Here is an 18,899-nt window from a genome sequence, read left to right on the forward strand (position 1 = left end):
ACTTGCCTTTTCCTTTCTTTTCCCCCCACTAACTCTCCTTCTCGCTGTCTTTTAGTCATTCACTCAATTAGTTTTCTGCCACGCTAGAGGTGAGTTTTAGGGAAAAGTATCGCTCCTGACTGAGAGAGTGATTTCTGTAGACGCAAATAATCAGAAGCAGCACGGAGTCTTCAGGTCAGCGATAGATTAGGGAAAATTGGGAGGTTTACACTGTGGGGAATATGCTCTTCCCTTCTCTCCCTCTCCTCCTTTCCATTTCCAGAAAATAATGAGCAGAGTGAAACTACTGCCTTTCTGTAACAGCCAGGCCTTTACGTTGTAGTGCTTGGCCCTGCAGAAACTCAGCGGGCTCTTAGAGGTAGCCTTATGCAGATTGTTTTTAAAGAGATCTAACCAGCAGACATCGGAGACCATTTTGCCTGTCCAGCTTAATCAGCATTTAATTGGCCTCATACCTTTTCTAGGTGGATGTCCTCCAGTGCTGTATATACCCAAAATAGACCGCAGGGTTGCCTCCAGTTTACAAAGGGTATAATTTACAAATCCCATGCCCCTTCCATGCTCTCTCTTTGTTTCCTTTTAATAAATCTAATAGGTCAGAGTTGAACCTGCACTAACATCAACTGTGCCCACATACAGAAACGTCTGTATCGCTGATCACTTCCTCTTGTCTCCTAGTACACCTCAGCGCTGACATACGATGGGGTGATGGTGATGGCCGAGGCCTTCAGGAACCTGCGCAGGCAGAAGGTGGACATTTCCAGGCGGGGGAACGCTGGCGACTGTCTCGCCAACCCCGCCGCCCCATGGAACCAGGGTATCGACATGGAGCGTACTCTCAAACAGGTGGGAATGAAGGAGAAATACAGGCATATATGTATGCTAACTTGCTAGAGTCTGCTAAAGGATAAGACATCACACATTGATCTAATCTGATCTGTCTACACAGCCCGCATAGCGAAGGCTGCACATTAGCAACAGCTTCAATTCTCCGTTTTTGTGCATTCAGGATGTGTTAAGGCTCAGTATTGAGTGTAGGTCACACTCATTTTGGCAACAGTTAGAGCCCAACACACAATGACTGTAGTTCTGCAGGTAAAACGGAAGAAAATAGATCTGTTTTTTTCCGTGTCTTTAGTGTGTGACCTGTTTAGACAGCTGTATTGATTCCTACAGAAGCGTTTCTGTTCATCATCGTCATCTGTTTAGTCAGATGTGTGTGAGATTGACAACTGAAAAACAAGGCTGAAACACCTCCTATATATGTAGAAAAGTTGTTTGAACTTTGGACAGAGCCATGCAAGCTGTTTCCATCTGCTTTCAGTCTTTATGCTAATCTAGGCTATGTCCTGACTCCTACTTACTTAATGCACAGCCATGAGAATGATGTTGATCTTGCTGTGGAGATGAATTTGCTAGATGTGCGGTAATGAAAAGAAGAAGAAACTGAATCTTTCCTCAACTTGCTTCATGTTGCCTTAACTCTTGAAAGTCTGCACCAGGGTCAGAAACCTTGTAGAAGAAAACACCAGCAGCCCAAGCTGACCAATCACAGTTGTCCCTTCTTGGTATCTTTGTAGTTGCCAGAACCCTGACGAGTGGGTACGTTTTTAGTTAGTGTACCTTAGTGATTGGATCTTAAGTATGTTAGGGAAGTACAGTGTAACCTCTTAACACAGAGAAACACATGAAGCTTCACTTGCTGGAAGAAACTGTATTTCCCAAAATGTTCCTTTAATGCCCTCAAAAGACCCCTCAACCTTTCTGTGGAGTAAATGAATACTCTTTGCTGCTGTAATATCATTGTGTGTATGTATTTCTGTTTTCTCCTGTGTGCAGGTCCGGTTGCAGGGATTAACAGGTAATGTCCAGTTTGACCACTATGGCCGCAGGGTCAACTACACAATGGACGTGTTTGAACTGAAGAATAATGGACCCAGAAGGGTAAAACATCACACCACACTGCTTTCATTTGTGTTATGGATGAATACTTGTCCAAGTCAAGTCAGTAATACTGTATATTTTAGCATAGATACTATATATTTTATGTAGTCAGAGATATGTGAATGCTGCTGTCATGTAAAGTGTCTGGGGGCTGGGATAACACAATATGTAGTGTGGTATTTTCTATTATTATAAGTAGGTTGTGAAAAAAAAAAAAAGCTTCAGCATCTCTGCTTTCTGGTATGTGAGGATGGATGTCTGTAGAGGAAATTCAAGGGAAAGAGAGAAAGCTCTTGTGAGAGTGATAGAGAGAGGATGAAATAGAGAGCAATCAAGGTAGAGGGGAGGAGGAGGGAGGTCAGGAAGCAGAGAGGAGTTCCCATCAATCAAAAGCTGCTTTGGCCTGCCGTCCTGCGTACAGCGAGGGTCCTGTCAGGACACTGTGTGTGTGTGTGTGTGTCACAGCCTCTCTCTTACATTTTCCTTGTCCCTCAATCATCCTGATGCCCCAGCACACAGGAGGTATAAGCCAAACACAGCTCTTCGTTCCCTATGGCTTCCCACCAACAGTGGGAAACCTAAAGCCAGCTGGCTCGCTCAGCGTCTCCACTCTCACTAACTTATAGCTGCTTATGGTTGCCGTCAAAGCCTCTGTCTATTATAAGATCAATACATCAGTTTGATGTATTGATTGATGTATTGGTTTGCAAATATTGCCATTTAATGAAAAATTGCATTTCGACCAAGTAGTGCTATGTACTTCCTCTCGACGTTCCTTACACAAAGGATGTTAATATCGTGACCACAACATATCATGTCTGTCAGTTCCAGTCAGTCAGTTCGACCCTGAAGGACTTCTGGAAGATGACAGTAATGTCAGCTGAACATGAAACAGCTTTTGACAAAAAGAAACAGCACAACATCTATCTTGAAATAATCTTGAATGAGAGCATTTTTGCAGAGGCTGGGCAATTATTCAATAATACCACTTGTCTTTAAACAGCAGATGTGATGATTCTTTGATTTATATACGTTCTGTACATTTATTTTCTTACTAAAATATGAAATAAACATAAATAAAAACAAAATATACCAAAATATTATGACTTATTTCCTGATAACATTACACCTGTGAAAATATTATTTGTTCTTACTGTGCATTCATACCACACCGTATTCTTTGCTCGCATTTTCTGAACTTACCAGATAGTTTAACCTCCTTCCCCAAGCTCTTTCTCCAAGCAATGTCCAATTTTATCTCGTTTTTATATAAATATAGTAGTACCACGGAGCTCTGGGTGCCCACTGATGCTAACAACAACAGTGGAAGGTGGAAACACTCTGCCTGGTCCTCTCCAAACAACAACATACGGACAATCTCAATGCTAATAGTCTATCGCAACACAACTTTGTCGCTCTAGTTAAAAAACTTCAACTTGCACAAATCCCTTCACGTCGCGTGTCCTTACCATCCGACAGGAAATCGCGTCTCTCCACCATCGATGCATTGACTTTGCATGTAAACGCTCGCTTTGCGTTTGGTCTGAAAGCAGCATTTTAATATGATGCATTTTCTCATAACATCACAATTTTATTCTTGTATTTGTTTTCATAGATATGTCTTAATTTTTTTTTTTTTACTAATTAAAAAAATAAATCTTAAAATATTACAATATTGACCTTGGGAACTGGATAATCTCATCTCAAAAGGCCAGTTACTAGATTTTTGTTGGTTTTCAACCGCATCTCATGGTCTTCATCAGCAAATAGAGGTCGTTCGGGTGGCAACAAGTAGATTTATCGATAGATAGATAGATTGATGCTATACAATTATAGTCCATTTACCGTAATATACAGTATATTGGCACGTAGACATGAATACATAACAATCTCATATTTTGTTTTCCCTGCAGATCGGCTACTGGAACGATGCAGACAAACTGGTGCTGATCCAGGACTCTCCACTGCTTCCAAATGACACTTCTGGCATGGAGAATCGCACTGTTGTAGTTACTACCATCATGGTAAGAGACTGCTGGCATGTGCTCGCCAACACACACTCACGCATGCAGTCATATGCTTAGCAATTTGTAATGCCAGGAGACTTTATTATCTAGTACCGCTGCAGACAATTTTGAACATAACACTTACAGGCTATGCAGCGTCAGGAGCCTGAGGTTCAGTGGCTACACACCATACATCCTATCTCCAACATCAAAGCCTGACATTAAAGTGTGGTGGTCAGCTCCACTGTTATTCTTTACCACCTTTCCCTTGTAAAGCACCTTACTTTTTCTAAGGCACTTTATAAGTTTTACTACAGTTCTCTCTGTATTTGCACTGTTAACTGCTATTCTTGATGAACCTTGCATTCTTGGGTAATTTTTCTTGTCTCTTTCTGTATTCTATGATTGATGCAGACATAATGTAGACATAGTGTATGTGCAGAATCTACAATAGAGTTTGATTTTTTTTTTTTTTTTTTTATCTATGTAGAACATCCTAAGTAGTAAAGTTTTGTTGGCAGCCCTTTTAGAGCAAAGAGTAAGGGCTTCTCTGCCACTTTGCACAGACACTCAGCATTCTCACTGGGAGAAATCCATCATAAAAAAGGTAGAGATACCAATTATCCACAAATAGAATCCTCAATAGACCAATATACAGGAGCAGGAGATTTGTGGTGTAACAAAAAAATCTCAATTTATGTAGCCAAAACATATCATCACACAAAACTCCTCAACATCAAACTTATTATATCCCAGGATTTATAGTAAAAGCATCCAGTGGGGGACTGATGATTTGCAAGAATGCATATTCCCATGTAATGCTTAGATTTTGTGTACTATGACTGACCAGAGTTTAGGGATCACACATGCTTTGTTACCGCGTTAGAACACTATCAGTAAATAAAGGGGCTGTCTTTTTATTACTACAATAGAAACTCAATAAACCATCATAAAACTGAAGAATCAACTACTGCCACTTAGATTCTCTTTTATTGCACCAATAAAGATTTCAAAAAGCAGTTAAACAGCTCCACAACCAGCTGCCGTTACTGCGGTTTTTGTTCTTATTGTACAGATAAATGACTTCATAAAAGAGTTCCATACAGCTTCAAAAGCAATCAAAGCATTTTACACATGATTGAAATGAATGGCCTTTGCATGGCATGTTAATCTCTGGCTGTAGCAATGACTCTGAAATGGCTGACTAGAGTAAAAGCAGCCAGATGTTGAGCGTACATGTAGCAGCTGAGTGGAGGAGGGAAGACGGTGGGAATGGAGAGTCACAGCTCAGCACAATCCTCCCTCTTTTCAGCCCCTGATGAGGAACCCCATTTTAAGAAACTGAGCCCCAGTTGGACGCAAGCAGGATTTGAAAGCCCTTAATGGCAGAGTGATGGACACAACAACCCGAGCCAAAATGAAGCCCTAAAGACACTGGGCGAGAGGAGAGACACAGCACCTATGTTAATGGACACCCTGTTCATAAAACTGAACAAGAAATGGAGCCACTCAGACCCGTAATGGAGCCCCTCGAGAGGAAAATGAAATGCAAATGGAGGGAAAAAGTCTCTTTTAAGGACGGTGCTTGTGGATGGACACCCATTGAGGCTAAAATGGGTCCCCAGCTCCAAACAGCACAGTGTCTGTTTACTAGCATAAACAAGCTCCCACTACACCTGTTTTTGTGTTAGATTCATACATTGTCATGCCCGGTGTGTTTGTGTGGCCAATCACAGCTTGAATCCCAGCCTAGTTTGAATTTGTAATTTTTGCTAAACTCTATGGACCCTGAACTATAAAGTGAGGCGGTACCAGAATGAATATATATAATGTCTAACTGAATTCTGGTTTGCTCTAAATCTCTCACCTTCTCTGACTACCTGCTCTACCCTACAGTGTATTACACATTCAGAGGGTTTCCTGTAAGCTTTAAAACAGCTTAGAAAGACTAATGCTCTCATAATCATCCTAGTTCATATCCATCACGCTTTTATGCAGCATGATATTATAGTTATACTGTGATGGCTGCCTTTCACTCTCACTTTTAATGTTCATAAGAATAATCTTTGTTTAGCATAAAATTAATGAAGTGTTTCAGTTTTATATTTCATCAAGGCTGCCTCCATGTCTTAGGAACTTCATGTAACATGGAGTAGTTATAAAGGAACAGTTCAGCATTTGTGAAAATATGCTTTTTTTTGTCATCCAACATAGGCCAGTTGCTCTCTGGTTACAGTGTATAGATCCGTCTTGGCACTGTATGCACAGCAGTGAAATGACAATCAATTTTGTCATCTGACTGTAGATTTAAACTTTAATGAACATTGTGAAGCTTTTGTACTAGAAGTGGTGATGAAATTATTGATTTTTATTTCACGTTTATGCAAACATAAGTTCTATGTTTAACCTCAGACTGGATCCAAGGTACATCTGGGACCAGGACAATGTGTTTGGTTGCCCAGAATGGTGTCCAGAGCTTCAAACTACTCCATAGTTTTTTACTGTGCCCCACAGAGTGCATTGTGATCTTTTTCTATATGTTGTTTAGTCTTCTTTCGACTTGCTTTATCTATGTGTTGGATCAGAAATTCTGCCAGTGCTTTTGTTGTAGTCATCCTTGTTTTGATGCAATGACACACTAAAGTTCTGCACTGGCTTAAAACCGAGACCCGAACACGGTCTAAACCCGGGACTTACAGACCAGCCTGGTACTGCCAAATTTGAGAAGTAAACCTAACCCAACACTATATTTTTGTAATTTCATAGACAAAATTATGTGCTTGCTTTCGAAAGGTTCTTCTGCCTTGCTAGTTAGTAGATAAGTTTATAGATAGAGTGACATTGGCTATGCTCTCTTCCCACTTCCCAGTGGGCGTTGCATATCTACTTACAGCACGACACACATCATCACACATATGATTGGCAGAGTCAGAAACAGAAAGAGAGGGGGGGGTTAGGTTGCTAAAGTCTGCGGCACATCTGCTTGATCAGTTACAGCAGCACAAGCAGCAACTCCTGGACGTTCCTGGAACTTGCAATTTAGTTCCATGAACTCGGCAGAGAAGAAAACAAAAGCAGAACCTGTGACAATAGATAGACATTACATCTTGTTTCAATTTGTTTGATTTGTTCCTGCTTTGAATATTGGTTACAAGTGTTTTTCCAGTCTTTGACTCATCCCTCATTTCAGTCTGGTATGCCAAGCTGTAATGGGCTTAATGCTGCCCCCTGTGGCTACTCAAACAACTGTTGGCAAGACCCACAATTGTTTGTTAAGGTGCAGCAATAAAAACATGTTATGTTGGGTAAACTCGTCCACCTTCGTTAAAAAGCAGCACACAGCTGCTTTTATATAGTAGACAGTCCAAAACAGGCCTTGTAAGCTAGTAGTCAGATTGTAGCTGCTGCTGCTTGTTAGCACTCTGAATGTTGCATGGCTAGAAGCTGATATTGACTTTTATTTTGAACATTATGGGTAGCTAAGATAATGAAGTTTTTGAATGGGGCTAAAGATAAGACTGTGTCAGAACCCTACATGTGTTAGCAAATCCATTTGATTATGAGTAGATCTTCAATCACATTGTAATCTTCTTTTGTCTGGTCTATTTGATTTATAGTTAATATAGCTATTATTTGTCTTTAACACAAGGCGTTAACAGAGCTCTATGAAGGCTCAGGCCATAGCTGCCTGGAGGTTGCTGCTTCAACGCTGAAGCTCCCAAAGACAAGGACAAAGTTTGACTGTCATCTTAATGGCAGGACAAGGCTAAAAGCTTTGATGAAGTGTGTCTTGGCTTTAAATTTCTCCATTGCAATTTAAACCTGCCACCCTATCAATCAGCCAGATGGTAGAAGTACAGGCAAGGTCCTGTTATAATTATATTTTTGTTTAGCCTTTGTTCAAGGAATGTGTGTGGATTTTGTGGACCAAGATGATGCAACTACATAAATGGTTTGAGAGCATAGTGGGACACCTTGCGTCTTAAGTAGCATGTACAAATGATTACCTTCAGGACCAAACAAAAATCACTAGTGGTCCATATATTGTATTCTCTTGTCCACCTCTGTGACTAACATCCTCTAAGTTATGGACTGTTTTAAGACATTTTTTGGCATCTAACTTTATGTCAAACCATTTCTTCTTTGCACCAAATCTTTACAAAGACACTGTGTTGCAAGGTGTAATGATAATTTTTCAGCCCCCCTAATAGCACCACTGACACTACTAAATATGTTATGTTGTATGCTGATCCAAGGTTTTCTTTTTCCTCTTGGGTAACATTTTTATTTATGAAAATTTACCACAAATGGAGCTGAACAGGTAGCCTTGTGTCAAACTGTGGCAGTATTGTCGAATTACACCATTCATCATGTTGAAACGAATGAATTTACAAAACATTTTTGCAGTTAAGAGGGTTTGCTAAATCTGACTTGTAACCCTTGTTTCAGTTAACCTGATGAAAAATAAGTAATAGGGTTTTAGTGTAAGAAAACAAAATGCAGTTTCAATCTTGTATTCTGCTTTTTATGTTCATTTTTATTGCTGCCAGTAGTAAGCAGTGACTGCTGCAAGTGTACAGGTGTTATATGAGGTCAAGGCTCAGCTATAACAATATTGGCATTCATTAAAGCACCAAGGTGATCTAAAACCCTTGGCCCACCGCAACAGCCTGTCGAGTGCACTTCATGTGAAAAAAGCACAGTGGACATTTGTAAATATTTTCTATATTGTGCTTTAATTGTGCTGCCCCTTTTCAATGTCATACAACCGCATTAAATCAAATAAAAATGTGATTAGTGCCTTAAGTGGCTACTGATGACCGAGACCCAGAAATGAGTCACTTACTGGGAAAGCGTTATGGTGTATTTGCTGCATAAAATGTTTTTGTTGTCAAGTTATTGTACAATATGAATCATAATTTCTGCTGCTTATTATTCCTCATATAACCAGAGTGTGCCACAGATTGTTTATCTTACAAAAAACTCAAAGGCAAAACCAAACTGGCAGATTTTAGCACCACAGTCTAACAATTCTGATGTGTGTGCACCCTGATATTCATATATGTGGATTTGTGACATGAAGTTGGCCCTGTAGTGTGTGTGTACTTTTAATAGCATGTTAATTAGTCTCATTAGGCAGTGAGTGAATCAGTGTGGCTGGGATTATTGACCAGCCTGTCAACCATGCTGGCCTTTGCTGTGAAGACCTCTGAAGCACTGCTCTCTTCTCATGCCAGAAACACTGACTGCATCCTTTATCTCTGCCGCTCCCTCTGCTCCTCTGGCTGCCAGCACTGCCATACACCCTGATATCATAAATCATGTGGATTAGGGATGTTGTCCCTCTGATACACATCCAAAATATCTGCAAAGATCAACTTGTAAATTAAGTCTTCATTATTAAAAATGGTTAAGATTTATTAAAAGAGTATCATGAATTCCGTTTTTTAGTAGAAGAAAGCATGGTATTGCTTTACTTGAAGTGGTGCCAGAGTCATTACAATAGATGTATACAAACATATACAAATTGATGAATAGTTGGAGGCGAGCAGCATGTTGCCTGCAGACCACTGTGAATGCTCCTTCTTCGTCCATTCCCCCGGAGTATTTAAAACAGACCAACTGTCAAAAAAAATGCCAAAATTATCCATGTATTGTTTTGTAGACAGGTATTAGTTGAATAATCAGCGCTAACTACGGTGCTGATACGTGGCGTTTCCTGTCACTCCTTCAAAATAAAAGCCCCCATAAGTTTCAGTACTTGAATGCTTTTAATGTGAAGCAGAGGCAGGAGGCAAAGTCTGATACACTGTTAGCAGAGCGAAAATAAACAGTGAGGCTAATATCAATCAGATAAAATTACAAACAGTAAGGCTGTGTAGGTTATCTCTTGCTGGTAGGTAGGACATTTGAACCCTGTGAGGGAATGGCGGACTCTGACAATAAAATGACAACTACTTCATAGAGGTCATTATAGAATGTAAATAATTGACTGGCTAGCGATGAAATATGCCTATAGGTTTTATTTCATGCAAATTTTGACATAACTTGAAAGAAAATTCTGAAGTTAAAGGAAAGCAAAAACACAGACAGCCCAGACCTTCAGGGACCCCAAAGGCACCAGTTTTACTGTGTGGCAATTTGAATAGTTTAGTATAGTAAGTTTAAATACTTAATAAAGCAGAGTGTCATTTTTTCCTGTTCCATAATCTAGCTTCAAACCTTTATTATTTTAGTTTATGTTGTGCTTATGTGCTGCATATTCCTAAATAAATTTTACACAAACTATCTCATACACAGATAGCGTATGGCAGGATTGTGCTCTAGGATGTTTGCTGTTTGATTGTATTTTTCTTCAGAAACCAATCTGCCATGTGAAGTGAAGTCTGCTTTATGACAGGTTACATAGCTCCAGGAACCCATAGCAGGTTAATCTGTTATGGCTTTTAAGCATTTTGATTGTATTGCTTTTTTTATTATGATTAGAGTTCGCATTTACTACACTGTATTGTATGACAATTTTGTAATCAGCTTGTCAAATTATTAATTATAAATTATTATTATTAATTCACTTGATGCTTCATGATGCATTATAACCCACTTGAAGGGAAAAATGTTTTTGTGTTGTGTAAATTCTGCAAGGACTGAGCTTAAATACCACTGTAAAATTACTACAATTACTATATTATAATTTTTTGTGCAAGAGCTATTGTGAAACATATATTTCAGATCCCAAATGTCTTATTTTGACAAGAAGCTGCTAAATTGTGAAATCATTGTGTTGTACATTAACATTTTGTTGCGCTGCAGGCTCACCCGAGCATTTGCATTCTCCCCCCATTGGAGTCTTTGGTTACATTGCTTTGGCCCGGGGCAATGTCAAGCAAATGCATCTCAGGAATAAATTGCTCCCGTTCTCAATATGCAATAGGCTACCTTCTATGACAGAAGTAATTTGTTTGGAAGTATAAGCGCAGAAACTAGACGAGGTTTACATTTAGATCACTTTCTTAGCAACAGCAAATCCAATGATCTATAACCTACTGCTGGTTACAGTTTTAGACTGATGTAGCCACCCCTGATTACTTTAAGTGTTCAAGTCGAGTCAGGCTTGTTTTAGGTATTAAGTCATTCAGTCTGACTGCAGCTCATTTCTCACTTCCCTTCGGCTTTATGTCGGCCTCCATTCCTGCTTAGTCATACTTTCCTCCCTTCTCTTTGAGTCTCTGTGTATCATGCATCCACATTAACACTTTGATGATTTTTCTTCTCCTTCCTGCCTAAACTCTAGTCTGTGCTGTGTATATACAGCATAAGACTGTCATCATTACACATGCATCCCTTCCTGTTGTTCACTAAATTGTCTTAAGCAGAGGATCAAAGGATCAAGTCAGTTTAAAGTCATTACATTTGAAGCTGCACTATGTATTTTTTACTTTGATACACTCGAGTGGTAGTGGAAAATACATTAATTTTTTGAAGTTGCGAAATCGGAGAATTTGTTTCGTAGTCCAGGGTTCCAGAAGTAAAAGTCTTGTTCATTTTCTGCAGATAATATTAGGTGACTGAACAGTTGGAGTACTTCCACAACTTGGATGGGCATGAAATTCTCCAGGTTGAATCATCAGCGCGAAAGATGAACAACTGTCTCTGAAAACTGTTTTTTTTTTAATGAAATGACAAAGATACATGCAGGTTTACATAGAAAACCAAGGAGGGAAGTTACTATGACTCCCGAGGTGCATCGCCGTAACGAACATCCAATCAGTTTTTGTTTCAATTTTGATCGAATTTGGCAAGTAAGGCCCTGTGTTTTGTTTTCAACCTCAACAACAAACCTATCACATCATGATACAGTCCATATTCTCAGAATAGTATATGAATGAAGACTGTGCTATACTCCAGATTAGAGACCTTTAATTTAGGTAACTAGCTGCATCATGTCAGTCAGCGATGATGCCAAACTTTTTTTTCTTAATTTTTCTATAAAATCTTGCCTGGTGCAGTTTTAAATGTTACTATTTTGATTGCTTTATGAAAAATCAAATGTTAATTACTAAAGAAAATCCATTTCATAAACTGACTGAATTGAAACTGAAGGTACCCTAAAGAGTTTTCTTGTAAATAAACTATAATTTATCAGTGTTTCTCACCAAAATACATTGTGTGTATCCTTGAGGTCTAACATAAATGTCAAATGCATTTCCTGCCTTATAAAATATTTAAAGCCTACTCTACACTGTTTACATTCATGTTTGCCTGCTAGCAATCTTCTTCCGCACTTGTTGTCTGTGTCAAAGGGTTTTACTGCCACCAAATGTCGATCAATGAAATAGCATGAAACCATCAGCAAGAATGTATATTGCATCTCCTGCATGCTTGCGCGTTAGATACAAACAAAACTGGGGCCCACTCATCAAAACACTGCTCCTTAGCATTTCTAGTGGTTGAAAACTTCCTGGGGTACCTTTAACCTCAACCCTGGTATTAATGAGCTACAGTTCCTATTTGTCATTCTGTTGTCTGTTGCTGTGTGTCGATGAACCATTGTGCGAGCCCCCATGTCTGTGTGTTTGTCTGTCTGACGGTTTGGTTCACTGGTTATGGTCCCTTGTGTAGGAGGGTCCCTATGTGATGCTTAAGAAGAACTGGGAGATGTACGAGGGCAACGACCAGTACGAGGGCTACTGTGTGGACCTGGCCTCGGAGATCGCCAAACACATCGGCATCAAGTACAAAATCTCCATCGTTCCCGATGGAAAGTACGGCGCGAGGGACCCAGAGACGAAGATCTGGAACGGCATGGTCGGGGAGCTGGTGTACGGGGTAAGAACTTTTATTTCCATAATTTAAAAAACAGGATGCTTCTTCTCCCAGCTTTTCATCTAAGCTGATTCTTCTCATTCAAACTTTAATTGTATGCTGTCAGTGAGATTTATGATGGTATTTAGAGACAAAACTGTGTCTTCTTCAAATCTGTTACTAACAATACATTTGTACAGCAGCTTGGCTTTTGACAGAGAAATTGGTTTTCAGCTTTCTTAAAACTGAAAATGGCCAGAAATTAGTCATCAGAGTCAACTGCATGAGAATATATTCAGCATTTGTTATCCCGATGACCTTGTAATGATCACAATAAAGTCATAAAAATGTGGACTTAATATACGTATATCTGTGCTTGTTAAAATTTCATCATCAAATTCCTAAATAAAAATCATTAATTGCAAATAAATAGCAGAGTAATGGCGTCTCAAATAATAGCATTAGCCAGCACGAATGCTAACAAAAACATAGCTCACATGGTAAATTAAGCTTAATGTACATTTTCATAGAACTAATTCCATCAGTACAACAACCAACTCATGTCATACTCACAAATCTGCTTATCTTAGTTTCTGTTATCAACAACCAAATTGTTTTCATTCATTTTTAATCATTTCTTAAAATAGCATTTGCATTTTTTGATCTCTGCTTAGCTGATGTCAGTAAAACTCAACACTTGCTGCAGATGATTCAAATTAAAAGCTTATTGTGAAACATCCTTGCAGTAAGAATGCAAAATTGGAAGCAGCTAGAAGAGTGAAGAAAAAACTGTCACAGCAGTGGTGAGTATGATATGACTGTTGAAGTAGTGGTGAGGGGAAAAACATAATATAGTGTCCGGAAAAGACAACAGGTATACATGAAAGAAGTGTTCAGTTTGCATCAACAGCAAATGAAAATGGAAACAGATCAGGGAGATATCTTAATAAAATATGACTATATACAGTAAGTATGTCTTGTTATGTGTGCAGGATATATATTTTATTGAAGCTCTCTGTACTAACAGTTTATTGATCTACAGATTCTGTACATTGTTGCTGTTGCTGAGATAATTAAACCCATCTGAAATGAAATTGTAAACAGGCTTGAATTCTCTGGTGGTATTAATGTTGCGAGAAGAGGAGAATTAGTGGAGCATTAGAGCTGAGCTTTTGGAGGGGTTAAAGAGGAAATGTGGAGGTGTGGAGCTTGATAAAGGTGATTTGATTTGCTGGTGAAGTGTCTTTCTGCTGCTGACCTTGCAGTCGAATCAAAGTGGATGCAAGCCTATGGTATGGGATGATGAGTGGGGTGTTTGTGATCTTGTACGTGAATGTTTTTGAGGACAAAAACAGCCTAGAATGGAGGATAGAAAGATCAAAAAACATTCAAAGTGAAGATTTTGTCTCACTGAATTAAAATTGAATTTAGGTTCAGTTAAGGTTTGATTAACAATCCAGACACACCGATGGAGACCATAGAACAATAGTTGTTTAATCTTTATCTAGTTTTTAAGTTTACTTTTCCCAGAAAACATTCTCTACTATGCAGGAAATGATGGGTTTTCTGTTCACATTAGTAGCAATTTGTTTAAAACAGAAACCGCAGTTTATTCTAGCCCTTTTGCAATGAGCTAAGTGGCATTTTCACAAAGTGTTTGTCTTACCAGCGCTTCTTTGGTACTGCAGTGACTTACTATGAAGTCGACTGCAGTGAATGCGAGGAGAGGCACAGTTCGGGATGTGTCAGGACTGATAAAGCAGAATACTGCACTTTCTGGTGTAAAGACTAACCAGGTTGGTCAAAAGCACAGGAATAAAAAGTGCAGCTGTGTTCTCTGCTATTTTCATCTCTTTAACAAGCACTGTGGGTCAAACCCCATCCTGTCCAAAAGCTTTGCTTTGAATGGAAGACATGATGGGCAAAATTTCATAATTAATAGTTAAATCCCCTGACAGGAAAAAATGTCCTTCATACAGTAAAGTTGTCATCTGACAGCTTTTTACTGAAACCCTGTCAGTCCCAGACCAGAAGTTGTGTTTTTGACTACTTCCATTTATATACCTCTCAAAGTCCCTTATTAGCTTCAAATATGAATATATCGCACATTTTCTTTTTCAGGGTAACCAGGGTTATTAAAGAAACAGTTTATGTGAATAGATTCAGTCAAGACCCAGATCCAGAAAAATGTAGTAAGAAAATGCATTAGAAATTCTAAAGCTTCAAATATAATTGCTTATTACGGAACAGTAATCCAAGCAACAAATGCATCATTGTAATCCGTGGGTTCTTTATGTACCTGGAACTAAAGGCTTTACAACTTCATCATAGACAATAAATGACATGGATAAATTAACTTTTACTAACTTAACTTTTATTGTGAGTAATAACATTAATCTCTGATCAGAGAAATTACAGTTTCATTTGGTCATGTCCTGTCAAAAAACGTTGTAGAAAGCTCACTAGATCCTTAATATTTAGGAAGGCTTCACATTAAACCCTGTATATCCTAAATTCACCTGTGATAACCCCTCAAACATGTTCTTACGTATTATTAGGTTTAGGCTACTTAAACACTGTCATGCTTTAGTAAGGGCAACATGTGAAATAAGTGGCGGCAAAAATTTGCAGGTTAGATTAAAAAGATATTTCCCCATTATGTTGATAACATAATCTTAAAGGCATTATGTGTCAAGGTAACCATACCACTGTCGATCACTTACTTTCTTTACGATATTTCAATCCTCAGAGCTTCATCTGGTAAAGTTAATTTAGACAAACAGCAGCTGTGCCATATACATAGCCTATTAAAACAAACAGGCACCCCCTAATTGTCATTTTTATTATGGGCTATCACCAGTTATCAATAGTGTGCAGGATTTATTTGTTCTTTTCTAGTCATAGTTTTCATCTGATGCAGATGTCTATGATAATTTTGTAGTAATTATTACATGCAAGATAAACTAAAATATTCCACATCATAACTTAATGGTATATGTGTGCTGGAAAGAAATAGCAATGCTAGTGGAAGGCCCTCACAAGCATAGTAATACCGTAGTAGTATGTATATGAGTTTGTGCATTTGAAAATATACTCTGTGCACCAGTGTGAATAGCCAGTATTGCACTATTGAGTGTGTGATTGGGGGCATAGGGGAAGCTGGTAGCTTTTTCTACAGCGTTCATGGCAACGTCTGAGGACATGGAAGCTGTCAGCATTTTCCAGTCTAAGACTTTGCTTAGAGACCATTCATTTCTTCCCGGTTCTCCCTGAAAAGCCTCACGTTACCACAAAAGCCCTGCCTCCTTTTAACCTGCCATGTATTTTAGCACACACTAAATGCCCTGAGGCTGTCATCTTAGTGCATTTTGCTGAGGATGAAAGAACTTAAATCTCTTTCATTTTCTTTCCCTCATCCCTGTTTTCTCCTTTCCTACCTCCTTAAGATGGTCGTAATGAAACTTTAAATTCTTGCTGATATTAAGCCCTTTGCTCCCAAGCCAGGCAGACAAGGTCACGAGTGTTGCTAAATCACTAACTGTAATCTGGTTTGTGGATTTTCAGCAAGCTAGTGAGCACTTCCACAGCTGCAGACCTCAGAGGTGGCTGTATCCCATTTTTGCCTTCCTGTGCTGTAAGCATATATTTCTGACACATTATTTCATCCTCTTTGCTGATTCTCCCGGAGTTCCAGCTAAGCCTCTCAGCTTTAGAGAGGGGTTCAGAATTTCATTTTCAATTTTCTTTCTTTCTCCCTCTGTCTTAACTTGATCACTCTGAGATGTATTCAGCCGCCGTCTAAACTTGATCGGTCTGAGATTTGTTCAGTCAAGGGAGAAATTCAGATAAAATGACATGAGCTGAGGAGAAAAGAAATGGGGTAATTGTTGTTGTGTTGTTTACTGATGGCTGGCTGGCTGATGTCATATCTGTGACTAAGTGATGTTTGATTGTTGCATGGCCCAGTTCAGAGAGATGATCCACCATTTGCATTTGTTTATCTGTCATCATTTGGATTTAGAGTTGCACTCCGAGAGGCTCATTCAGATGACTAATCAAATTCCCTTTTTATCCAAATCCCTACAGAAAGCGGAAATCGCTGTGGCCCCTTTGACTATCACGTTGGTCCGGGAGGAGGTGATCGACTTCTCCAAGCCCTTCATGTCGCTGGGCATTTCCATCATGATCAAAAAACCCCAAAAATCCAAACCAGGGGTGTTCTCCTTCCTGGACCCGTTGGCCTACGAGATCTGGATGTGCATCGTGTTCGCCTATATCGGCGTGAGCGTGGTGCTCTTCCTGGTCAGCCGCTTCAGCCCGTATGAATGGCACACCGAGGAGCCCGAAGAGGGTACCGACGGTCAGCCAAGCGACCAGCCCCCCAATGAGTTTGGTATCTTCAACTCCCTCTGGTTTTCCCTAGGCGCCTTCATGCAGCAAGGCTGTGACATCTCCCCCAGGTAAAACAAACTATGTTTGATGCAAAGTCTAGCTTGTTAGTTTTTTGTCCTCAAGTAGGGACACATTACATGACTTTTATGGCAATAATAATTACTATGTACCATCATGTCCGATTGGATTGTGTCCGTGTTACTATGGACCATAGACTGTAAATTAAGATCGATGACAACTGTCTTTACTTCCTCCCGCTGTTTTAGGGGTGAATAATTGCGATTTCTGATATTGAAGGAATGATCATTTTTACATAAAAATTTTCATTTTCATTAAAAAACATATTTAAATTATTGTGGTGTGATTTCTGCAACAATCCATACCAAACAAAAATGTTTTCTTAAGTCTGTAGAAAATGGTGTGTAGGTCAGGACATCTCTGCAGCACCACAGTATTTAATTTATTGGTATACATTACTACACAAAATTGCAGTAGACCATGTTACAATTTTCGATAAGATTTCAATTAATTGTGTATCCTTACAAAATATTCCGGATATGGGCGCTGCAATCTTGCGCTGGTGATGTCATTTGCAGACTGCGCACTAGTGATCAGCTCAATTGCAAGCAAGACTCAGCTGTCATTATGTGAAACCCCCTTTTTATAGTGCCAAATAACTAATTAAATCCAAAAAATGTACATGCACTTCATGAGAAGAACTACCTAAAATGACAGAAACAATCTTTGGGAAAAATGTATTTGGCATTTACTGTGCGTAGCCACCAGAACGAGATTTCTTGGCTTTACTTTTGGGTGGCCGTCATGTCGTCCATCTTTATTTACAGTCTATGGAGTACTAAAATCCCTTGCCTGCCAATTTAGTTAATACCTTCATCAGTATTTCAAACATGTTGGATTGACACAAGCTTGTGACTGTGACAAGCAATAGCCTGTAACAGTGAAAAAGAGCAAATAACCAAATCAGTATGCTAAATCTTGATGTTGTTAATCATGTTGAAAAGTAATTAACACTAAAAACCAGTAGTCACTAGTTTCCAAATTCAGCTAATCTGTGCAACAGCAGATGGAAAATTATCTGTTTGATTTGTATTATTTTCCCATTCCTAACAGCTGTGTAGTGTGTCCTTAGCTTGAGTCGCAGCTGACATTCACATTCAAGCTGCAGCTTCCATCATAAACCATGAAAATATTTTAATACTCCCAATTCTTGCACGTTGTGACTTTTGTTATTGACTCAAAGGTGGATTGTTGTTGGCACTTAACGATGTGAAAACCTCATAATTTATTACTAATTTAAGTGTTGACTTAAATTAAAATTCTGAATTATGTAATTCTGTGCTGGTTAAGAAGATAATATGACCCCAAAGATGGAAAAAAAATGCATTGTGGTTGAAGGAATAGCTCAAGCTTATTTGCCTTCTTTTTGTGTGATGGAAAGATTGATATTCATCTCATGTCTGTGTGGTAAGTGCAGAGTTGCAGTCCGTACATTATATGTTTAGCTTAGCTTAAAGACTGAAAGCAGATAGAAATAACTAGCCTGGCTCCATATAAAGTTTAAATAAACATCTACAAACACATCTAAAACTCTCTAGTCAACAGGGTGTCTTGTTTGTTTCTGTACACAAACAGAGAAAAACTTAACAAATGATACAAGCTGTTACTAAAAGACAGTATCCACCCCTGCCACAGCCTGTTGTTCCCCAAGATATATTTCCAACATTATTATGTTAA

The 18,899-nt window shown here is 39.0% G+C and overlaps 1 protein-coding gene across 6 annotated transcripts in view; it reads left to right on the plus strand.

Annotated features, from left to right (window-relative positions):
• Positions 1–18,899, plus strand: part of gria4b (glutamate receptor, ionotropic, AMPA 4b) — a 125,509-nt gene that overhangs the window by 82,746 nt on the left and 23,864 nt on the right. For 5 of the 6 annotated variants that reach the window (XR_005443126.1, XM_038709304.1, XM_038709305.1 and 2 more), the window contains exons 7-11: positions 679–846; positions 1,840–1,944; positions 3,858–3,968; positions 12,570–12,776; positions 16,839–17,212. Coding sequence is in view for 5 of the 6 variants with exons in the window: in XM_038709304.1 (XP_038565232.1) it covers positions 679–846; positions 1,840–1,944; positions 3,858–3,968; positions 12,570–12,776; positions 16,839–17,212 (965 nt within the window). In the remaining variant the exon portion in view is untranslated. Of the gene's footprint in view, positions 1–678; positions 847–1,839; positions 1,945–3,857; positions 3,969–5,262; positions 9,262–12,569; positions 12,777–16,838; positions 17,213–18,899 lie in introns of those variants that run through there. The other variant, XM_038709306.1, reaches the window with a different exon arrangement.

This window comes from Micropterus salmoides, unplaced genomic scaffold, assembly GCF_014851395.1.
Source record: "Micropterus salmoides isolate LMB-PRFRI ecotype aquatic unplaced genomic scaffold, ASM1485139v1 Ms_hic_scaffold_9, whole genome shotgun sequence".
NCBI lineage: Eukaryota > Metazoa > Chordata > Actinopteri > Centrarchiformes > Centrarchidae > Micropterus > Micropterus salmoides.